We start from the raw sequence: 19889 nt of genomic DNA on the forward strand, positions 1-19889 counted from the left end.
ATCTGCTTCTCTTTTTTAAGGCTTTCCAAGATATAATGCATAATTTGTTATTGTAGTTTTTATCAGATTTTAAAGGGCCATATCATAATAAGAAAAGCCATGATGAATGCTTATATATAATGCTTATTAAATATGTTCCAGACAAGGCTCTAAAAACGTTACTTAATTAGTCCTCACAGAAACCCTGTGAGCCATTACTTTTTAGGTTTATGCCTGTTTTACCTCTGGTCTAGGAGTAAAGAATGATGCCCATTATCAGGTTGTTAAACTTTAAGGAGCTATAGGTTAATGTGGATTTATCTTATCTATTAGTATACAAAAAAATTGTACCTCTCAAACAGCTCACATTGAAGGTAATCAATGTTAGGAGACTTACCTTACCAGTTGACATAGTATGAAATTTACTTAGCCTTTCTACCTCTGTGATATTTGGTGCTTCATGGAGAGACTTGCCTTTCTCTGGTAACCAGCATGTGTTAACAGAGGCCAGGACAGAGAGAAGCAGGCCTCTTGCCTGGAGCCACAGTGATAAGCTTATGGGGTCACTGAGTAAGCCTGCTACACAGCCTTGATTTCCTTTCTGGATGAACTGAGTTGACCCCATTATGATCCTGTGACTGCAGTTTCATTCCTGTGTAGGTCTTCAACTCAGGTTACCTGAAGATGATTCCTGTTCTCCTACCCTGTCCCTAAAAATACTTCTTTCCTCATCATTGTGATGACATAGAACCATAGTTGTCCCCTTTTTCTGTCTTTTAAACTTGATCTTGAGCTCTGCTTTCCTCTGGTTCATCCTGTCCTTATAAAAATCCAAGATATACTACAAAGTTAGTTTTTACAAAGTCCCATTTTTGGGTTTTAAGCAAAGGATGAGCACTAATAAGAACTGGTTGTATGCTAGCTCCAAGTATTGCAGGGTTGATGAATGAGAGCACAGAGTGCCTCAGGAAGAGACATGGAGAAACCTTTCAAGAACATACCACAAGTTTACAGATTTGTGGTATTTTCTTTTTTTCCTGCTCTCATGGAGAAGGGCTGAAAAGGAAGTATACTGTGGTAGAGGAGCCCTGACCTGGCATAAGAGATAGTCTCAGATTCTACTAATAGGTCTATTCATTTTTTGTTGTTGTTGTCATTTTTTTCAACATCTTCACCTTCATTGAACTTCTCTATGGCTCCGTTTTCTTCTCTGTAGAATAAGGTTTTGTAATTTCCCAGTCTTTTCTAATTTTAATGTTATAAAATTACGTTATTCCTGTAAAATTGGCCTTTAACGGATGAATGTGCTTTGCTGTGTGGACCTTTGGTTCCATGAGAAACCAAAACAAGATTGTGATGTCCAGTCCTGGTATTACTCCTGAGGATTTCTGAAGCCTAAAGTACGATGGCAAGATGCGACATTGACAAACTGACATCTTTCTTCCTAAAGTGAACCACAGTTACGTCAGCATCACTAAAAAGAGCTAGAATACTTGATGTTTGATGAATGTGCTAAGGTTAATGAGTTTGTTAACCAGAAGATAAAACAAATGTTACCATTGACTAATAATGAGTTTTAAACTAAATGATTTTGGGAGAAATTAATGGCAAACTTGGCCACTCAGAATTCTCTGAAGGAGTTTTATTTTAGCTAGTAGCCACAAAGGCACAAGTGACTGGTGATGGTCGTATTAAGAACACCAAAAAGTTGAATCCAGCTCCAATCTCATTGCTTCGTCTCAGTATTTACTTCAACCGATTTGTAAGAGCAGCATTAAAACTGGACTCATAGATGATGGCTTACATAGTGTGAATTTAAGACCTCCAGGCCCTCAGACTACTGTCCTCTTTCTTCTTTCCCTATTACAGTTGTCTGGGACTGACATGCCAACCCTTATGATTCCTTATAGTCTTTCATTTGACGTGATATGATTTTTCTTAATCTAGGTTTGCCTAGACAGGTTAAGACTTCCCATGCTATCAATGAAGAATCTTAAAACAGGTTTATATAGAGAATAAAAAAATAGAATACTTAAGCCCTAGATTTGTAGGAGATGGGAGGAAGTGACACCCAAAGGAGAAAAGGTCGTAGAGCAGGGAGGTTCAGGACATCAGAAATAAACTTTCCCTGCGACATCATAACAACAAAGAAGGAAACTGGCACGTGTGCTTTCATCTGATATTCAATCTAAAACGTGCATATATGTGCTTGCATGTGTGTATGGACATACAGCTATAAAAGATACACATGTAAGAGTGACACTGTATCTTTTATGAGGTGACCTGTATTTGTTGGGATTAACAGTGATTTTTCTCTTTTTCTCATCAACATATGCATTCTTTGTATCTTATATGAGAGACTATGATCAATAAATGTTATTTTATGCATAAAACCGATTGCATCATGATTTTAAAAATTTGCCATCTCAGCTTTGCCTGTTTTGAAAATTCAATACCTCATAATTCTATATTTATTAAAGGACAATATGAGTTGGTCCTTTATTTAAAAAAAAAAACAGTTTTAAGACAATTTCAAGGGATTGCTTATGTTCTTCTCCCCAACCCCAACCTTTCCCACATGTGAAAATCATATTATAAACAGAAATAATCCACAAACTCCTTTTTTTTTAATTTTTTTTTTTTTTTGAGTTGGAGTCTCACTCTGTCGCCCAGGCTGGAGTGCAGTGGCACGCTCACGGCCACCGTAGCTTCGACCTGCTGGGCTCAGGTGATCCTTCCATCTCAGCCTTCCAAGTAGCTAGAACTAAAGTCACACACCACTATGCCCAGCTAATATTTTAATTTATTGTAGAGACGAGGTCTTGCCATTTTGCCCAGGCTGATCTCAAACCCCTGGACTCAGGCATTCCTCTCACCTCCCCCTCCCAAAGTGCTGGGATTATAGGCATGAGCCACTGCATCTGGCCCACAAACTTCTATTAGAAACATTTAACAACATCGTTGAAGTTGGGCTTCTGTGTTTCTGTCCCTTAATTCATTTTTAAAATTTTTCTATTTGTATTCTTTCTTTTGACTCTTTTATCCAGGGTACATGGATTTCAGTTACTCTCATCTTATAATTCAACTATGATTAATTAGTGATCTAGTAACTAGTACAGGAAAAGTATTCAGTGAATCTATTGAATGCCATTTAATTCTATTTTCTTCAGCTAAATTTAGTTTCGTTTTGAATCAGTGAATTCTGATCTGGGTGTGAATTCCAGAGGATTAACTATCTGGGATGGTTTTCAACATGACCTTGCCACTTTCATTAGTGTATTCTGTTTCTCCTTGTAGTATTTCCCTTTTCACAGACCATAAAATTTGGTGATGTGCATTCCTGTTAGAGGTGCAGTTTTTATTAATGGCAGGCAGACTTTATCAGTGACGCTAACTAAAGTAAATAATTGAATATCTCTAATGATTAACCAAAACAGTTTCCCTAGTAAGTTAGAAACCTCTCTGTTTTCTCATTTTGTGAAGCCTTTAGACTTAAAAATAATTTAATCTCAACCCCTTTTTAAAAAATGTAGTCATAATTTGACCAAGGAAATGTATTTTGGTCATAAAAGCTAAAGGAAGTTATAAACAGTTATTTAATATTAATGCTTCACATTAAATTTGCTTATGAAACATTTCAGATTTATAAACTATAATACAGTCATATAGTCATCACTAAGATTAACAAACTGGTATTTAATATTTAACTTTTATTTAAGTTCTTTAAAGTGTGCTGAAGTGACCTGAGTTTTCTTAAAGGTGGAGATTTTTAGACCCAAAATGAATATTTATGCAGTGGACTAAGCACACATTCCTGAACATTGGGCACTATTGAATTTTAAGGTTAATTATTACTGATGCTGATTCCAAGAGGATGCCTACCACCACTATCACCAGAGAATACAGTCTTAAAATAAATACCTCCTTTATCCATACTTTTTACTCTAACCTCTACCTAACTATCATTTCCTTATTGTATTTACAGAGCAGTTTCACATACTTTAAAATAGACAAACAACATGTAATAATATCAGCTAATGTTTATGGAACATAGACTGTATGCTAGGTACTGTGCTAAGTATTTTACATATTTTATTTAATCACCCTAGCCCCTTTTGACGTAGGTGCTGTTACTTTTCACACATGAGAAAGCTAAAGGTCACAGAGACAATAAATGCCATACTTCCTGGTTCAATCCCTAGTATCAACTCCAAAGCCCATTTGTTTGGTAACCATTATACTGAACTGCCTTCCTACTTGCAACCTCTCTCTCTGTAAGCCTTTCTCCAATTAGACAGTTTCACATTCAGAATTACTGGGTAGGTAAACTCAAACAAATGCAAGAGTAGATCTACTGGGAGACTATTAGGAGCTTACTCCTGAAATACTCAAGGAAATACAACTTAGATGCTATTGTGTAGGCATCGATGATCTTCTTAAACTTAGAATAAGGTTATAAACTATATGCTTTCCAAAATGCCCATGCCTTTGCACTTTTAACATGTATTCCCTCAACTGTCTTCATAAATGCTATTGAAAAAATTTATAAAACTGAAATCTATTTTGACAGATTTTAAATTCTTTTTTCGCAGAGATAGAAGTATCCTGAACAAAAATGCTAGCTTATTTTAAGATCTCTAGCCTGAATGATGAAATATGAAAGTCAGTGGTTATTCTGTCTTTGAGTTATGTATAAGTTCATAAAAATTTGTGAGTCCATGTATATAAATTTGTCTCTTTTTATTCTTTTTTTTTTTTTTTGAGTCGGAGTCTCACTCTGAAGCCTAGGCTAGAGTGCAGTGGCATGTTGCTCATGGCCATTGCAGCCTTGACCTGCTGGACTCAGGTGATCTTTCTGTCTCAGCCTTCCAAGTAGCTGGAGCACATGCCATCGTGCCTGGCTAAATTTTTTATTTATTGTAGAGATGCGATCTCGCCAAATTGCCCAGGCTGGGCTCAAACTTATGAGCTCAGACAACCCTCTCACCTCGGCCTCCCAAAGTGCTAGGATTTTAGGCATGAGCCACCGCATCCAGCTATAATTCCTAAATAGATACTGTTGTTGAGAAATTCATATCATGACTGCTTTTATCAGGTCATAGAAAAGACCAATAAGTGACAGTGTTTGGGAACGTGGCCTAAAGGTGACAACATTTTTATCATACATCTCATGATCATGGTGAGTCAAAACATAGGAAACATGGAACTAGCAGGAAAGCCAAATGCTTCTGTTACTTCATGTGTTCAGCAGTCACTTATTGATCACTTATTGCAGTCTTAAAAGTAGGCCTGCCACAGGAGTGGAGTATGCTTTTAACAGAGCTTTACGGTAGTAAATCCATCAATACATGAAATGACATCTACAGCTTTTGATTTTTAGATAAAGTTCTAAAGTGTGAAGTTCCATGGTCTTTTAGGAGAACTTTTATTCTTTTTCCTAATGTTTCTTAAATTTGTTACTTTTGTAAGATACCAAGTGAAGATTCTAGAACACACAGACATTAGTGAAAAGATGTTATTTAACCTCTATATTCTACTCAAAACAATATTTAAATACCACTCATTCCTCAGTAGTTTCTTTCTTAACTCTTTTGCAGAAGGCGCTTCTCTTGAATTATTCCCAGAGTTCATTAAGGATCTACCCCACACCCACCATCAACCCCACATCCACCCACAGGAGTGATCATAATATTTAATCAGAATTGACTTTAGTGACTCTGAATCAAAATCTAAGCTGGAGTCGCAGACTTTAACTCTTTTCTTGCTGGATTTTAGAGGGATCTGAAGAATTCTGGAGGAAGGACCAGAATAATGGGGCAAGATTGGGGGAGTTGGCTGCAGCTATACCAACTGGTATTAAAGAAATTTAATGTTACAACTATGATCATCCCGGTGCCACCTTGTCCCACCCCCTTGTTAAGAGGACCAATTAGTGAGAGGTTTGTTCAGTCAAGTACCTGCCACTGTAAATCTGTTCTTCTCCCTGTGAGGTGACCTGCCTTCCTCTTGAGTGCCTAACACAGTTGGCAATGATAACTAATTCCAGTTTTTTCTGTGGGAATAGGCTTCTGCTTTTCTCTGGCAGAAATATTACAAAATTACAAAATAGCAAATTTGCCAGATTTTTCTTGGTGTGTAGCAAGGCATAATAAGTAACTATGTTAGGAATAATTCACTTCCCTTAGATGTACTAATGTTGTCTTGTAAGATTAGAATGGTCCAAGCTTTACATACATTCCTAGTCTGAGACTGTCAAGGTCTTTTATTTACAAATGAAAAAGGCAGTATATCATTCATTTATAACATTCACTTAATAGTTATTAAGAAACTTCTGTGAGCCAGACATTGTTCTGGAGATACAGCAGTGAGCAATTATAGGAAGGGCAAAATATCCCTACTTTTATAGTTAATTCTCGTGAGAGCTGATAATACACAAGCCAACTATATAGCATGTTAGAGAGCAATTAAATACAGATCGTAAATGTAGATCTGGGAAAGAGGATAGGATGTGATAGAAGTCAGGGAGTATTCATTTCAAAAGTGACATTTGAGAAATGACCTGAAGAAAATGAGGGAGTAATACATTGAGTTGTCAGAAGAAATAGCTTTCCAGGCACAGGGAAGTGGGCAACCACACCGTGGGGGAACCTTTCCTGGCTTGAGGAGCAGCAGGAAGGCCAGTGTGGCTGGAGTAGAGTAGCCATTCCATTCTCAAAGAAGAAGGTGGTCAGGGAGATTTAGGGGCCAGGTTATCTATGAGTTCTGACCAAAGTGACCTAATCTGACCTACATTTTAATAGGATCCTTTTTAATGAACTTATTTAAAGATAGCAGATCCTTTTTGCTGCTATGTTGAAAAGGGCTGTAGGGAAGCAATGTGGAAACAGTCGAATTAGAAGCATCTTGATGATTCAGACTCTGCTGTAGCAGTCAAAGTGAGCACTGGATGTCTTTTGGGGAGGGCAAAGGAATGGACTCAGTGCGGGGTGCGAGAGACAGAGGGGCAATGGGGGTGAATGGAAGGATGACTTGTTCTTTATTGAGACAGGACAGACTCCGAGAAGAACAGGATACAGAGGAGAAGTTAAAGAGGAATTATCGAGATCTCAGTTAAACTGAAGTGGCTTTAAGTATTAAAGGGATATCAGAACAGAGTTTTATGATAGAGGCATAGTTTGGAGTTAATTAACATATAAATAATACCTAAAAATAAGAGGAAAGATAAGATCACCAAGAGAGTGAGCAGAGATATGAAATAGAATATGACCAAGGACTGAGCCCTGGGCCACACCCATGTTGATCAGGAGACAAAAAGAACATAGAAAACTAAGAAGCCAGAGAATAATGAATGTGTTATCCTGGAAGCAAAAGAAAGCATTTTAGGATGGTGTTCCGTTATGTTTAACATTGCTAACAAGTCAAATAAGTGAGTTCTGAGAAGCGGTCACTAATTTCTTCATGGTCAAGGTCACTGGTGACTTTAAAAGGAATAGTTTTAATGGATCAAGGACTGGGAAAAGTCTAACAGAAGGGACTCAAGTGGGAAAAGAGAAATTGAAGACACAAATTGTGAACTAGTCTTTTAAGAAGCTTTGTTATAAAGAGAGAGAGTGCGAGCAAAATGACTTGGCAGTTGGCCAGGAGGGTACTGGCCAGCCTGCGGAGGCAAGATTGTCTTAGGGTCTGCTGACAGTCATGTGCTGTGAGTGTGAGCAGTAGCAGTTTGTGGGTGGTGACCTCAAAGGACCTTGCCTTGGGTAGGCATATAGATTTTTTTACAGTGTTTCTCACTGATGCACTAGTGCTGAAAAGAGGTAGATTAATTAAGCCAGCCTGATGTACAGTCTTTCATTTTTCATCCCTTACTTTAATTTCTTCAGATTTTTCCTTAAATGGTAGTGCTTAACTATATCACTTATGATAATATATTACTTACCTTCACATGAGTTAGTTGTTGCATGTCAATCCCTGGTTCTAGCTAGGTTTCTTGAGAAGGGCCACATTTTATTTTTTTACATATCCCATAACCCAGCTGCTGTATGTGGCAGATGCTTCATGAACATTTTTAATGAATGACTACTGTGTTCCATTTTGGTATATGATATACTTGACATAAGGTTCAGCGCCATTCTAAAGTTTGCTATTAATTTCTATATACAGGATTGTGTTTGGTCCTTTTATTTTCCAGAGTCCTTGTGAAGCAGGCATAGTGAGGACTGGCTCGCTGCCCCATAGCAGCACAGGAAATTCATCTTTGAGAAGGACAAAGCGAAAAGCACCTTCCCCACCTTCCAAAATACCCCAGCATCAAAGTGATGAAAATAGTCATGTTACTGGTAATGTTACTTTTTCCCTTAACATTACATGTGTGTTGTTTTATTTAATACAGACAGTAGAAATGATATCAGTTCTGTCTTTTTAATTAACTAAATAAGAATACTTAGACTATGAAAATGATCCCTGATTAGTCTCACTTAATTGCTTTTTAAAAATCTGCAACTAAACAAAACAAAATGACACAATTGTACAGCTTCATTATCCTAAAGTGGGCATGTTATAATTTGTGAATTTATCAGAAAGATACTGGCATTTTAGGACTGGCTACATGTGGGAAAGGGATTCCTAGTGGATTTTAGTCATTTCACAGATGGATAGTGAGATGACTTTTAACAAGTTTAGGGCACATTTCTTTCTGAACTGTATATGAAAACAACTAAGCTATTCAGGAATTGTACCATTTGTGAATGCGACTTTATGAGTTATGCTATTTCTTTCTTGTAGCTGTACATTCAGTAGATGGTGCTCCTCCAGAAAGTGTTTCAGAACCAAAATCTCCTGAGGGGCTATCCAGTACAGGTATGACACCTTTATTCCACATTGTGTAGTTACTGAAAAGGAATGCACATAACAATTGAGAAATGACTACAATTGTAATGCTCTGTATATAAAGGAGATACAGATTTTTCAGTGTCATTCCAAATTTTAAATAATCTCTCCCCCTTTTCCCCCATGTCTTCCCTAGATTAGAGTGTGAAACTGGCAGAGATCAGAATTTCAGTTCTGGAATTGTACCTTGAGTACCTTCCCTATTTAAGCTTCTATTTTTCCTTATAAAATATCAGGTCACATTTATTAACCTCCTCCCCAAGAGTAATGGCACATCATAACTAAGAACGTACCTAGGTGTGTGCAGAAGAACGCTTACAGGAAGATGTAAGCAAGCACAATTTCTTTATGCAACAGTTCATGGAGTGAATTCAACATAAAAGGTATCCAACTCTAGTGGTAAAAATTTGTTACCATGAAAATATTTTCAATTGCAGTACATGGCTCTCATTGTATATTCTCTCCAAATAGATAAAAGTCCAGTAAAAATAAAATAATCTAATGCTGTTCCCAGTGTTTTCAATAATATCTGTTTAGTAGCTATTATAAATATGATAAAGTTTCTTAATCTTTGGAGTTAATATTAGACAGATGAACGTGACAGACTAGTAATGCCATACAAAATAGAGTATGATTATGCTAATATTTTATCATGAGGATAATTTGATAAGTATGAAAATTGCGTAATATAACTCTACCTAATTTTTGTAATTTATATTCACAAATTCACTCATCATTTAGGAACATCCAAACACTCTTGAATCTTTAATTTTTAAGTGGTATTTAGGACTTTGAAATTTTAACATATCTTATACATATGAGAATTCTTCACTCTTCTGTTTGTGATTTAAAATACTACTATTGATAGGATAACTAGTAATGATGTTTTTTAGCTTTTACTCAGAGTAATATAAATTTCACTATTTTGTTCCACAAGAGAAATTTATTGAATAATGTTAACAGCTACAACTGTATAGTGAAATTAGAAGATGCTGAAGTATTAGAAAAAGGTGTGCATGCTATTCAAACTTTGCTATCTGTTTCTCTTCTTTTCTCTCTTTTACCTTTTTTTTGTTTAATTCATAGACAACTGTGAGCTAACAAATCTGATTTCTACCCAAATGCTCCTTGGTCTCTGCTTGCCTTAACTCTGATATCTAAGTGCCGTTTCCACAGATTTTACTTCTTTGGCAGAATCCTCCCCTAACCCTCAGCTCCCAAGGCAGGAGCAGTACACTGTGTCCAAAGTGACAGAGGAATCCTCTTTCTCAGAGAGCCCCGGAACACCTGAGGCAGCTGTGACATCATGGACATGTAGGTGGTGGGGCCTTTCCTAGCTGGTGCCTTGGGTCATACAGATTAAGACAGCATCGAGTGTGAATTTGGTTACTTATTGAAACCTTGTGTAAACATGTTTGTAAAGAAATAGGAGTTTCCCCTTTTCCCTTGAAATTTTATTTAGGTCTGGATTTAGCTGGTTTTCTTATCCATATAGATGAATATGACAAAGTGTAAGATAAATAAAAATAGTGGCTCTGAAAGATTTTGGCTTCCTTTCTATTTGGCATTCTACTTTTTTTGTGGGACAGTGCTTGATCTTTATTGTCTTCAATGTATAAATATATATGATATATAAAAGTATATTTATATATATATACCCCTTATTGAACTACTTTTATATCTATCTATGGCTTTCTACATACAATATTGTTTTCCATTTTTTATTTTTAAATTATTGGAATTATTTTGTTACAAGATGGCAAAGCTTTACAGTTAGGTGATATTTGAATCTTATCATTCTTTTTCTCAATTTTTCATTGACTCAGGAAAAATCTTTATCGCCTCAAACCAGTTGGGTTTTTTGTTTGTTTGTTTGTTTTGAGTTGAGGTCTCACTGTGTTGCCCAGGCTGGAGTGCAGTGGCACAATCATGGCTCACCATAGCCTTAAACTCCTAAATTTAGGTGATCCTTCCACTTCAGCCTCCTGAGTAGCTGGGACCACAGGCACACACTAGCATGCCTGACTAATTTTTTATTTTATTTTTTAAATGGAGATAAGGTCTCACTATATTGCCTAGGCTAGTCTCAAACTCCTGGGCACAAGTAATCCTCCTACCTCAGCCTCCCGAAGAGCTGGAATTATAGGCATGAGTCACCACCCCAGCCTCGTTTGTTTAAGATTAGTATACTATCCCATACTGCTTGTGGCAATGCAAAATTATGTGGCCACATTTGCAATGGTTTGATTTTTTTTTTTTAAATAAAACGTAAATATGCATTTTCTATATGACTTGACAATCTCACTCTCAGGTATTTTCTCAAGAAAAACAAAAGTTTCTGCCCACACAATGCGAGTTGTTATAGCATTTTTATTCATAGTTGCCAAAATTAGGAAACAGTTCAAACACCCCGAAACTGAGGAGTAGGTAAACAAACTGGTTTAATCATATATTGGAATATGGCTACCTAGCCATAAAAAGGAACAAATAACTGATTAATAAGGCAATATGACTGAATCTTGTATGTTTGATGTTAAATGAGGAAGCCAGACTCAAAAGGCTAGCTGTTACATGATTTCATTCATGTAACATTCTTACAAAGGCAAAGTGTAGGGATATTGGTGGCTAGAGGCAGGGATTAGAGGAGAGCATAGAGGAAGGTAGGGAGTTGATGGATTTCTTCTATATCTTTATTGTAGTGGTGGTTATACAACTAACCTGTTAAAACTCAAAGACCTGTGTTCCAAAAATGATGAATTTTCCAGCATGTCATTTTCAAAAGGTGAAAAAAAAAAAAAACCACCATGTGGGCAGCAGCTACACTAGTGTTTGACATAGTGGGCATTTTTTATGTAAATGAATAATAAGCAGAGGTAGTACACTAGAATAGATTTCATATAGTTCTGTTTTAGCAAAGAATAGCATTTGTTAGGCAACTTGCTATTTGATGATCAGTTTATAAGATATCCCAAAAGTTCTAGTGAAATTTTCTACTTTAATAACTTCTCAGTAAAATGCTACTTTTAAAGTCTTAAATATTAATCCTTTTACATGTATTCCATTTTGTGAATTTTAAATAATTTTTTAATTTTACTTTTTATTTCAGTCAATATTTGCTATCTTCAGAAATACTGAAAAAAAACTAAGATAAAAATGTTTAAATTATATAAAGCTAAGTATGTATCAAATAAATTTAAATAATTATGCTTCCAAATGCCTTTTTTGCAATTTTTTTAAACATTTATACTTTGAGTTAATTCTTAAATTTCCTCTAAGATTTTACATTCGTGTTCTTTGAAAATGAATATTCTTTAGAGCTTATAAAGCCAAAATATGATAGTTGTGATATAACATTTGTGAAAATTAGTCATTATTCAAAGTCCCCACTTCAATTTCTTTTTTATAATAATCCTAGAATTTGATCATTATGTAAGTGTGTTAACACATACAAAACAAAACAAACTTAACTTAGTATTTTTCAAAGCTTAGGGAATCTGTACTAATCAGACAGCAGACTATAAAAATTTACTTAATGAATAGAACTTTTAAAAGAATCACTGACTTTCCCAGATTTTTAATGATAGGAATACTTTTCAAGGTAATAAAAATGTATTGAAGCAAGCCTATGTGATGTCTGTAACTACCAAGTTATTAAATCCTGGGAAAATAATTTTAAAAGATTTTTGAAACATGTAACTCATTCTTCATATTTCAATCAGTTGAGAACCCTTTCTCAGTTGTGTGATTCTGAAATACTTGTGGTAGACTAGAGAAGTAGGAATAATGATTGATAACTTGCTAAATGTTGCCTTAGTTAATGTAATTTCCAAAGGAACTTAATAATGTACTGAAGTGTTATTTATAAAACACATTTATATCTAAATTGGCATGGCTTTTCATTTTTCTCAATACATAGTTTTCAAATTATATGAACACGCTCATACTACATAGACGTAATGTGCTATCATAGATATGTTATATTGCACTCTGACATCATGATGACTATTTCATGTCATGATAAAGCAACATTTGCCAAAATATGTACATTTGAAAATTCACTTATACCTAAATTCTTTTTTTTTTCCCCCCAAAGATATGGGTACAGTTCAGGGTTAGGTATACAAATAGTCATTGTACAGGTTAAGTTTGGCCCTCACTTTTGTTCCCACTTCACCTGGTTTGAGATCAGGGACCTAAATTCTTTAGTATTTTTAATTGAGTAATCTAATTTTTATTAACAATAAAAAAAACCATTAAAATTTCTCATGTTTGTTTCTTAGAGAGCACAACTAGCATACTTTTCCACCTGTATGCCTAAAGATAAAATTAAAGAAATACATTTTAAGTACTTTAAATATTCAAATATGTTAAATATTTTATTAAATTTTGTGTATGTGCTGGTCACTATAATCCAATGCTATATCACCTTTACCCCTTTATCCCTCTTGGGATAAAATCAGGTTTCATTCAGATGTTATTATGTAAATGAAAATTTTAAATTATATTTAAATAAGGAAAGATCTAGAACCTCACTCTTTGGTTTACATTTAGCTTCACAGCGAATCTCGACAGTCAGTGTGGACATTAACTGGTTAGGCTGCTTTCTTCTCTTTTTCTCTGCTGGTTATTGGTTGTTGGTGATAAAACACATTTTAGCACAACAAAATATTAGCCACAGCTATTGAAAAGAATTACACATACACACGTAGTACTATGAAAGAATGTTTAAGATGCAATAAGCGAAGAAAAAAAGGTAGATGAGAAACATTGGGTACAGTATGTTTTCGTTTATATTAAACTAGCAACAAAGAAAAAAGGAAACAGGTAAGTATGGATATCAGCTTATTATGTTTTTGAGGATATACAGGAAAAAAATTGTGAAAGGAGGTTGCCTTTCAGTCAAACTGGGTAGGAATAACAATTTATTTTCATTGTCTGATGCTTGCTGTATATGTATTTTTAAATATTATGTCAAGCACCCAGATTGGTAGCTTTTAATCCTGGTTGCACATTAGAGCCACCTAAGTAGTCTTAAAAACTCTAGGCCCTACCCTTCAGAGATTCTGTGACTCTCGGTATTTTTATTTTATTTTAATTTTTAATTTTTTTTTTTTTTTTTGAGTTGGAGTCTCGCTCTGTCGCCCAGACTAGAGTGCAGTGGCCGCTCCCGGCCACCGCTGCCTCAACCTGCTGGGCTCCGGCGATCCTTCCGCCTCAGCCTTCCAAGTAGCTGAAACTACAGGCGTGCGCTACCACGCCCGGCTGATTTTTTGATTTATTGTAGAGATGAGGTCTTGCTGCCCAGGTGGGTCTCGAACCTGTGGGGTCAGGCAATCCACTCACCTCAGCCTCCCAAAGGCACGGGATTACAGACTGAGCCACCGAGCCCGGCTCAACTCTCAGTATTTTTAAAAGAAGCTCAGAGAATTCTCAAAGTCTAGTCAATACTGATAACCAGTAAGTCAAATTTTATAAGTGCACTTGTAAATAGCACAAAAATCTCATGTTCTTTTAATTTTCACTTTTAAAATTATTTAATTTGCATTACTGAGCTATTGCATGTATGTAAAAATCATATAACTGAAAGATGTGTTCTTAAATGAAATAGTTAGATTGAAGTTTATGTCATTAAATGACCTCTTGCTTCTACCATGAATAAAACCTAGAGATAGCAAATTGCTTTTAGAATTATATGAGTCTGAGATAATCTAGTTGTATGTTAACATGACTACCAGTACAAAAGTATTTCACTATTATTTTTGAGCCAGAGTCCAGATAATTATTATTTTTACAATTCTTTCCTTGTCAGGATTGTGTAGGATGAATGAGGCAAGTTAATATATAGGGTTATATCTGCATTTCTTTGTAGCTGGAGTAAGCTCTGATTATGGCCTTGAAGAAATAGATGAAAGGAAAGAACTGAGTGAAGTGCCTGAAGACGAGGCTAAAAATGTTTCTCTGAAGTCACAAGATATTCTTTTTGTATCCCCTGATATAATAAATATCCCAAAAAATGATCCTGACTCAGCCCCCGGCATTGATAGTGGAGAGTCCTTACAAAACTCCAAGGAAGAAAAACAGGAAGCTAGAAACACAGATGGACAGTAAGTACTCTGTGTGCCAGAAGTGTTGGTGGTGGTTTGTTTTATTAATACTATTCTTCTGAAATATAGATCTGATTTATTTTGGATTGTTGAACATCTTTTTTAAAAGTTTATTTTATTGTAGAGACGAGGTCTCACCATGTTGGCAGACTGGTCTCAAACTTGCTGACTCAGGCAATCCTCTTACCTTGGCCTCCCAAAGTGCTGGGGTTATAGGCTTGAGCTACCACGCCCGGCCAGATCGGATATTTTAAACACAAATATAGTCTGCCTTTTGGTTTAGACTACATTCCATTAACTATAATTATAAAAATATTTTTAATGAAGTATTTATTTGCATGTCATTATTTCAAAGAAAATCAAATCAGTTCTAATGTTCCTATGTCAGATAAACCATAATATATAGTTAATTTCTATGACTCAGAAATTAAGGTGTGTCTGTGTTTGTCTGTGTGTGTTTTGCCTATTACCTGTTTGGCCTAAATGTAACATTTAATTTTCAATTTTTATTAAATACTCCTTAAGGATTTTCACTGATTGAGCTACAAAACAGTTCTACATGTTAAAATATGATGTTAAATCACCAGAATTATTTTTGCAGTCAATTTTATGATGCAGGAAATATACTTTCCACTTGATCTTTGGAATGGAAAGCTATAGTCTAGTCTACTTATATCATGTCTGAAATGTAACACCATGAATAAAGATGAAATCAATCAAGTAAAAGAAACCATTTTCATCAGAGGTTTATTATAATTTGCATGGGATTGGCTTCAAATTAAACTATTCTATCACACACACACAAAAATCAGTGAGGTCAATCCACATTTTAATTTATACAGTTGACCTTGCGAGATGCAAAATGTTTCATTTAATTTCTTTTTTCTTTAAAAGTCAAACAACCAATAACAAAATAAAGATACTATTTTGGAAGAGTGTCTATTTACCGAGCTTCTTGCATCTTTTTTTGTAATAGACTACCACATGAAAGCTCATGTTTTATAGCTGCATTTCTTCTAAGTTGTATTTTTTTCTTTGCTATTAAATTTCTAGTATTTGGCAGAAAAAGATGATTATTTTAGTCCATCTGTCCTTTGAAATCTTGCCTGTTCTCAGTGTGTGTGGGGGGGGAGAGGGGTGTATGGTGTGGTGTGTGTGTGAATTGTATCAACATATAACATACAATATCATATCTTTCAGGGGATCACAGAATTTAGAACACGATGCAAGCAATGAAGAGATGGTAGTTGTTAGTAAGAGAAACTTGATGTCATTGTGCCCAAACCAAAAGAATGGTGAGTTACATAAACACTAGTAGCCAACACTTTTATAATACTACTCTTTTAAATATATATTTTATTTGAAAGATGTATGGTACAATTCAGGGTTAGGTATACAAGTGGACATCATACAGGTAAAATTTGGGTCTCCCTTTGGTCCGCACTTTGCCTGGTTTGAGATCAGGTACCCTTTTTGGTGGTTTGTTCCCCCAACCTCAACCCTGGCGGTATCCCACTATTGCCAATTCCTTATAATATTATTATGTGCTAGGGACTATTAACACTTTATATATATTAACTCATTTAGACTCATATTGATTCATTTAATACCGATCTCATTTGTGGCTGTTGTGGGTACTAATATTTTTAGTCCCATTTTACATATGATTTTGTCACCAAGATATTAAATAACTTGCCTGAGATCCCATAATTAGTAAGTGGTAGACATTGAATTTAAACTCAGGCAGTAATACTCTAAAGTATGCTCTTGAGATGTGTACTACCTTTTATTGTGGTTGTTATTAAATATTAGCAATAATCTAATTTAGATTTTGGATCTTAAAGATGTATCTTCTATCTATCTACTTGTGATTTATTTTTCATTTTTCCTTCTAACTCCCTAGTCCAAGCCTGTTTTACTTTATACTCAAGTTCCTATACCTTGGATGAAACTTGTCTGCCTGATTTCCAAGGCCCAAACCATCTAATTATATAACCTTATTTACTACTATTTCCTAATTCTTATCTGTAAATCAAGACAGTTTCTTCTTTTTCTCAGGCTCTAATTCACTTAATTCTATCATTAGGCCTATCATATTGTCTTTGCATGGAAAACAGTTTCATCTACTTTACTCATGCAATTTATTTCCAATTCCTACCATTTCATTATTTTTTTTTACTAGATTATTAGAAGCCACGTGGTTCTCTAATCCTGACTATTCAACTGTATTGGACAGTACTGGATCAGTGGAGTTATATTTGATACTTTGTTTCAATTCCTCAGCACCCTGCAGAATACTGTGATACTCTTAAAATAGATATAAAGGATTGAATTTCAAAAAAATATTTCTACAGTAATAGAAAATTCAAGGAATACACAATAGTCTTTAAGCGGATAAGAAGAAAGTGGCTTATGAATTCTCATAGTCCAATCTATTATATTAATACACAAAACTAGGTTAAGAGTCCTTGAAAACATAGGAATATAATCATATATGAATAAGACATGGATAATCCCAATATCACATACACACACACACACACACACACACACAAATATGTATCTCATTTTATATGAGTGTTATGTGTTTGTTAGCTTGAATATTATGTCTCTGATTCATTCTCCTCTCAATATCTAAATATTGAGAAGGTATAAAATAAATAATTTCCCCATTCTTTTCCTCTTTATTCAGTTTTTTTATAGCATATACTTTGGTGGCAGTAGTATTATATTGAGACATTATGGTTGAAAAGTTATTTCCTTCTCTTTAACATAACAGTCAAATTGAATCATTTTTGCTAAGATTTTTGATGTCAGGTTTGTGCTAGACTCACAAGTACATTCATGCAGTATTTATTTTGATTTGTGCATGGTTTGCAATGACTTTTGTCAAGTATAGTTTTTAAAAAAAATTAATTCTATTATTTTTAACATAGTTTTAGTCTGTCTTTCTTTTTACCTACTCTTGTCTAAATTACTAATCTAAATCTAAATCATCCTTTCATAAGGTTGTAAATGTCAGCATCAGTTTTGAGTGGGGGGCAGAATAGTACAAAAGTCGCCTTCTCCCTCTACTGGCCGTCCTTGGAAAATGACCTTGCCATAGATAGACTTGGTTAGAATCATTGTCAGATATTTATGACAGTGCATTCTAGGTTTCAAGGCCGATGATTATTGAGAATATCATGAAATGTTGATAAGAAATTCAGAGTTAGACAATGGTAAAGCAGATATCCACTGAAAAGTTGAAAGACAGAAATTTGGAGTTCTAAAACCAATAAATGAGGGTTTGTTATAGAAGATGTAATTTAAAATATATTTTTTACATTGATTTACTTTCTTTTAGAAAATGTTTCTCTTATGTAAACTGGAAAATACTTATCTTCTGTGGAAAATGAGAAATAAAAGAGAAGGAAATACATTTAGCTAATTTCCTGCTGCCGGGGATCATTTCTTAAATTCTTTCATGCTTATAACAATGTTCAGAGTAGTGCTTTTCATACAAATATTTTAAAATACTTATGAACCAAGTAAATTAAAGCAGAGGCCAAAATGTGCCTTTTCTATGGTTTCTAATCACATGTCCTTAATTTTATAAATCGCAAAAGTTTATAATTATTGGTCATTGAGAAAAGAAGTTACTCAAGTAGATAATATGTATTCTGATAATCAGTTACATTTTATCTGCAAAGAATAAAAATGAATTATACTTTAAAAAGTACATGTTGAATATAGGAGTCTTGCAACATAATTTGGAATATCAACTGCCATAGCCAAATGAGTGCAAATAGGCAGTTTAAAAATGTGAAGATATCTTAAAATATTGTTTGTATATAAATTTACCTAACAATGCATTTTTTGCGTACATGGCTTTTTTCTGTTTAACAGAAGGGACTGCATTATGTAGCTCATTGCATTTTAGGCAGTGTAGTTGGTCTCATCCTTTTATACGTAAAAGTGGGTGGTGATACACTACAGAGAAATACATGATATTCTTTCACAAGTTGACTCCTAGGGCTCCCATTTCCCTTATGGTGTGCAAATTACTACCATATCTGAAAAGGATAGCTGCTAGGTTTTGAAGATAGGGTAGTGGTCATGCAGGGGGCATGATTCTTTAGGGCATTTGAATAGAGGAGCACAGTACAAAAATTACGCAGCTCAGTACTAGACACATGGTACAGACTCATAAACCTGTGTTTTCTTCCAGATGCTTCATGCCAGTGCTATGCCATCATGTTGTTGACTGGAAGCTGTTGCTTTGTTCACCTAGATACTGGCAAATGATTGTCATTTTCAGGAGGTCTGAATTAGAATCAAGAGGAAAAGTAGTACAGAGGAGAGGGGGTTGTTATCTCTACTTTGACTCAGACTCTAGAATAAGGGTGCCTTTTACCACAGAGAAAAATCAAAACCAATATGATCAATTTTATGTAGTCGAAATCACCCAGTTATAACTAAAAACAAAGTCCTCCAAAAGTCTTTAGCAAGGACACTTAATTAGCACGACTATCAACTTAGATTCTGTTTTAGGGACACTTAATTAGCATGACTATCAACTTAGATTCTATTTTTACTTAAAATCTTAAAGGTAATATAATCTGTTATATGCCTTCATTAAAACTGACAACATTTGCTGGTATTTGTTTCCCTTTTAATGTTAGGTATGAAAATATAAATATACTAGGGGCTATAGAAAAGACAGATTTTTTTTTTGTCCTTAAAAATGTGAAAAAAGGAAAAAAATACAGTCTTAAAATTTGTCTGTTTCTTTCTTTCGTCATTGTTAACAATGACTGAAATACGAAGTTCTTCTAAGAAGAAACACAGCTACTTTCTATGGAGTCTTTGTGTTCTGGTCAATATCCCATCCTAACGGAGCATGCTGTATAAATGATGTATATAATATAAAATGCATAT

At 34.8% G+C, this 19889-nt stretch overlaps 1 protein-coding gene across 1 annotated transcript in view; it reads left to right on the top strand.

The window, feature by feature from the left end:
* Positions 1–19889, top strand: part of COBLL1 (cordon-bleu WH2 repeat protein like 1) — a 70849-nt gene that overhangs the window by 39338 nt on the left and 11622 nt on the right. The window contains 5 exon segments of the mRNA XM_021711437.1: positions 8168–8315; positions 8761–8835; positions 10060–10179; positions 14735–14969; positions 16170–16264. Of these exon segments, the coding sequence (XP_021567112.1) occupies positions 8168–8315; positions 8761–8835; positions 10060–10179; positions 14735–14969; positions 16170–16264 (673 nt within the window).

The sequence above is a fragment of the Carlito syrichta genome, unplaced genomic scaffold (assembly GCF_000164805.1).
Source record: "Carlito syrichta isolate Samal-C Ts95f unplaced genomic scaffold, Tarsius_syrichta-2.0.1 Scaffold302296, whole genome shotgun sequence".
Classification (NCBI taxonomy): domain Eukaryota; kingdom Metazoa; phylum Chordata; class Mammalia; order Primates; family Tarsiidae; genus Carlito; species Carlito syrichta.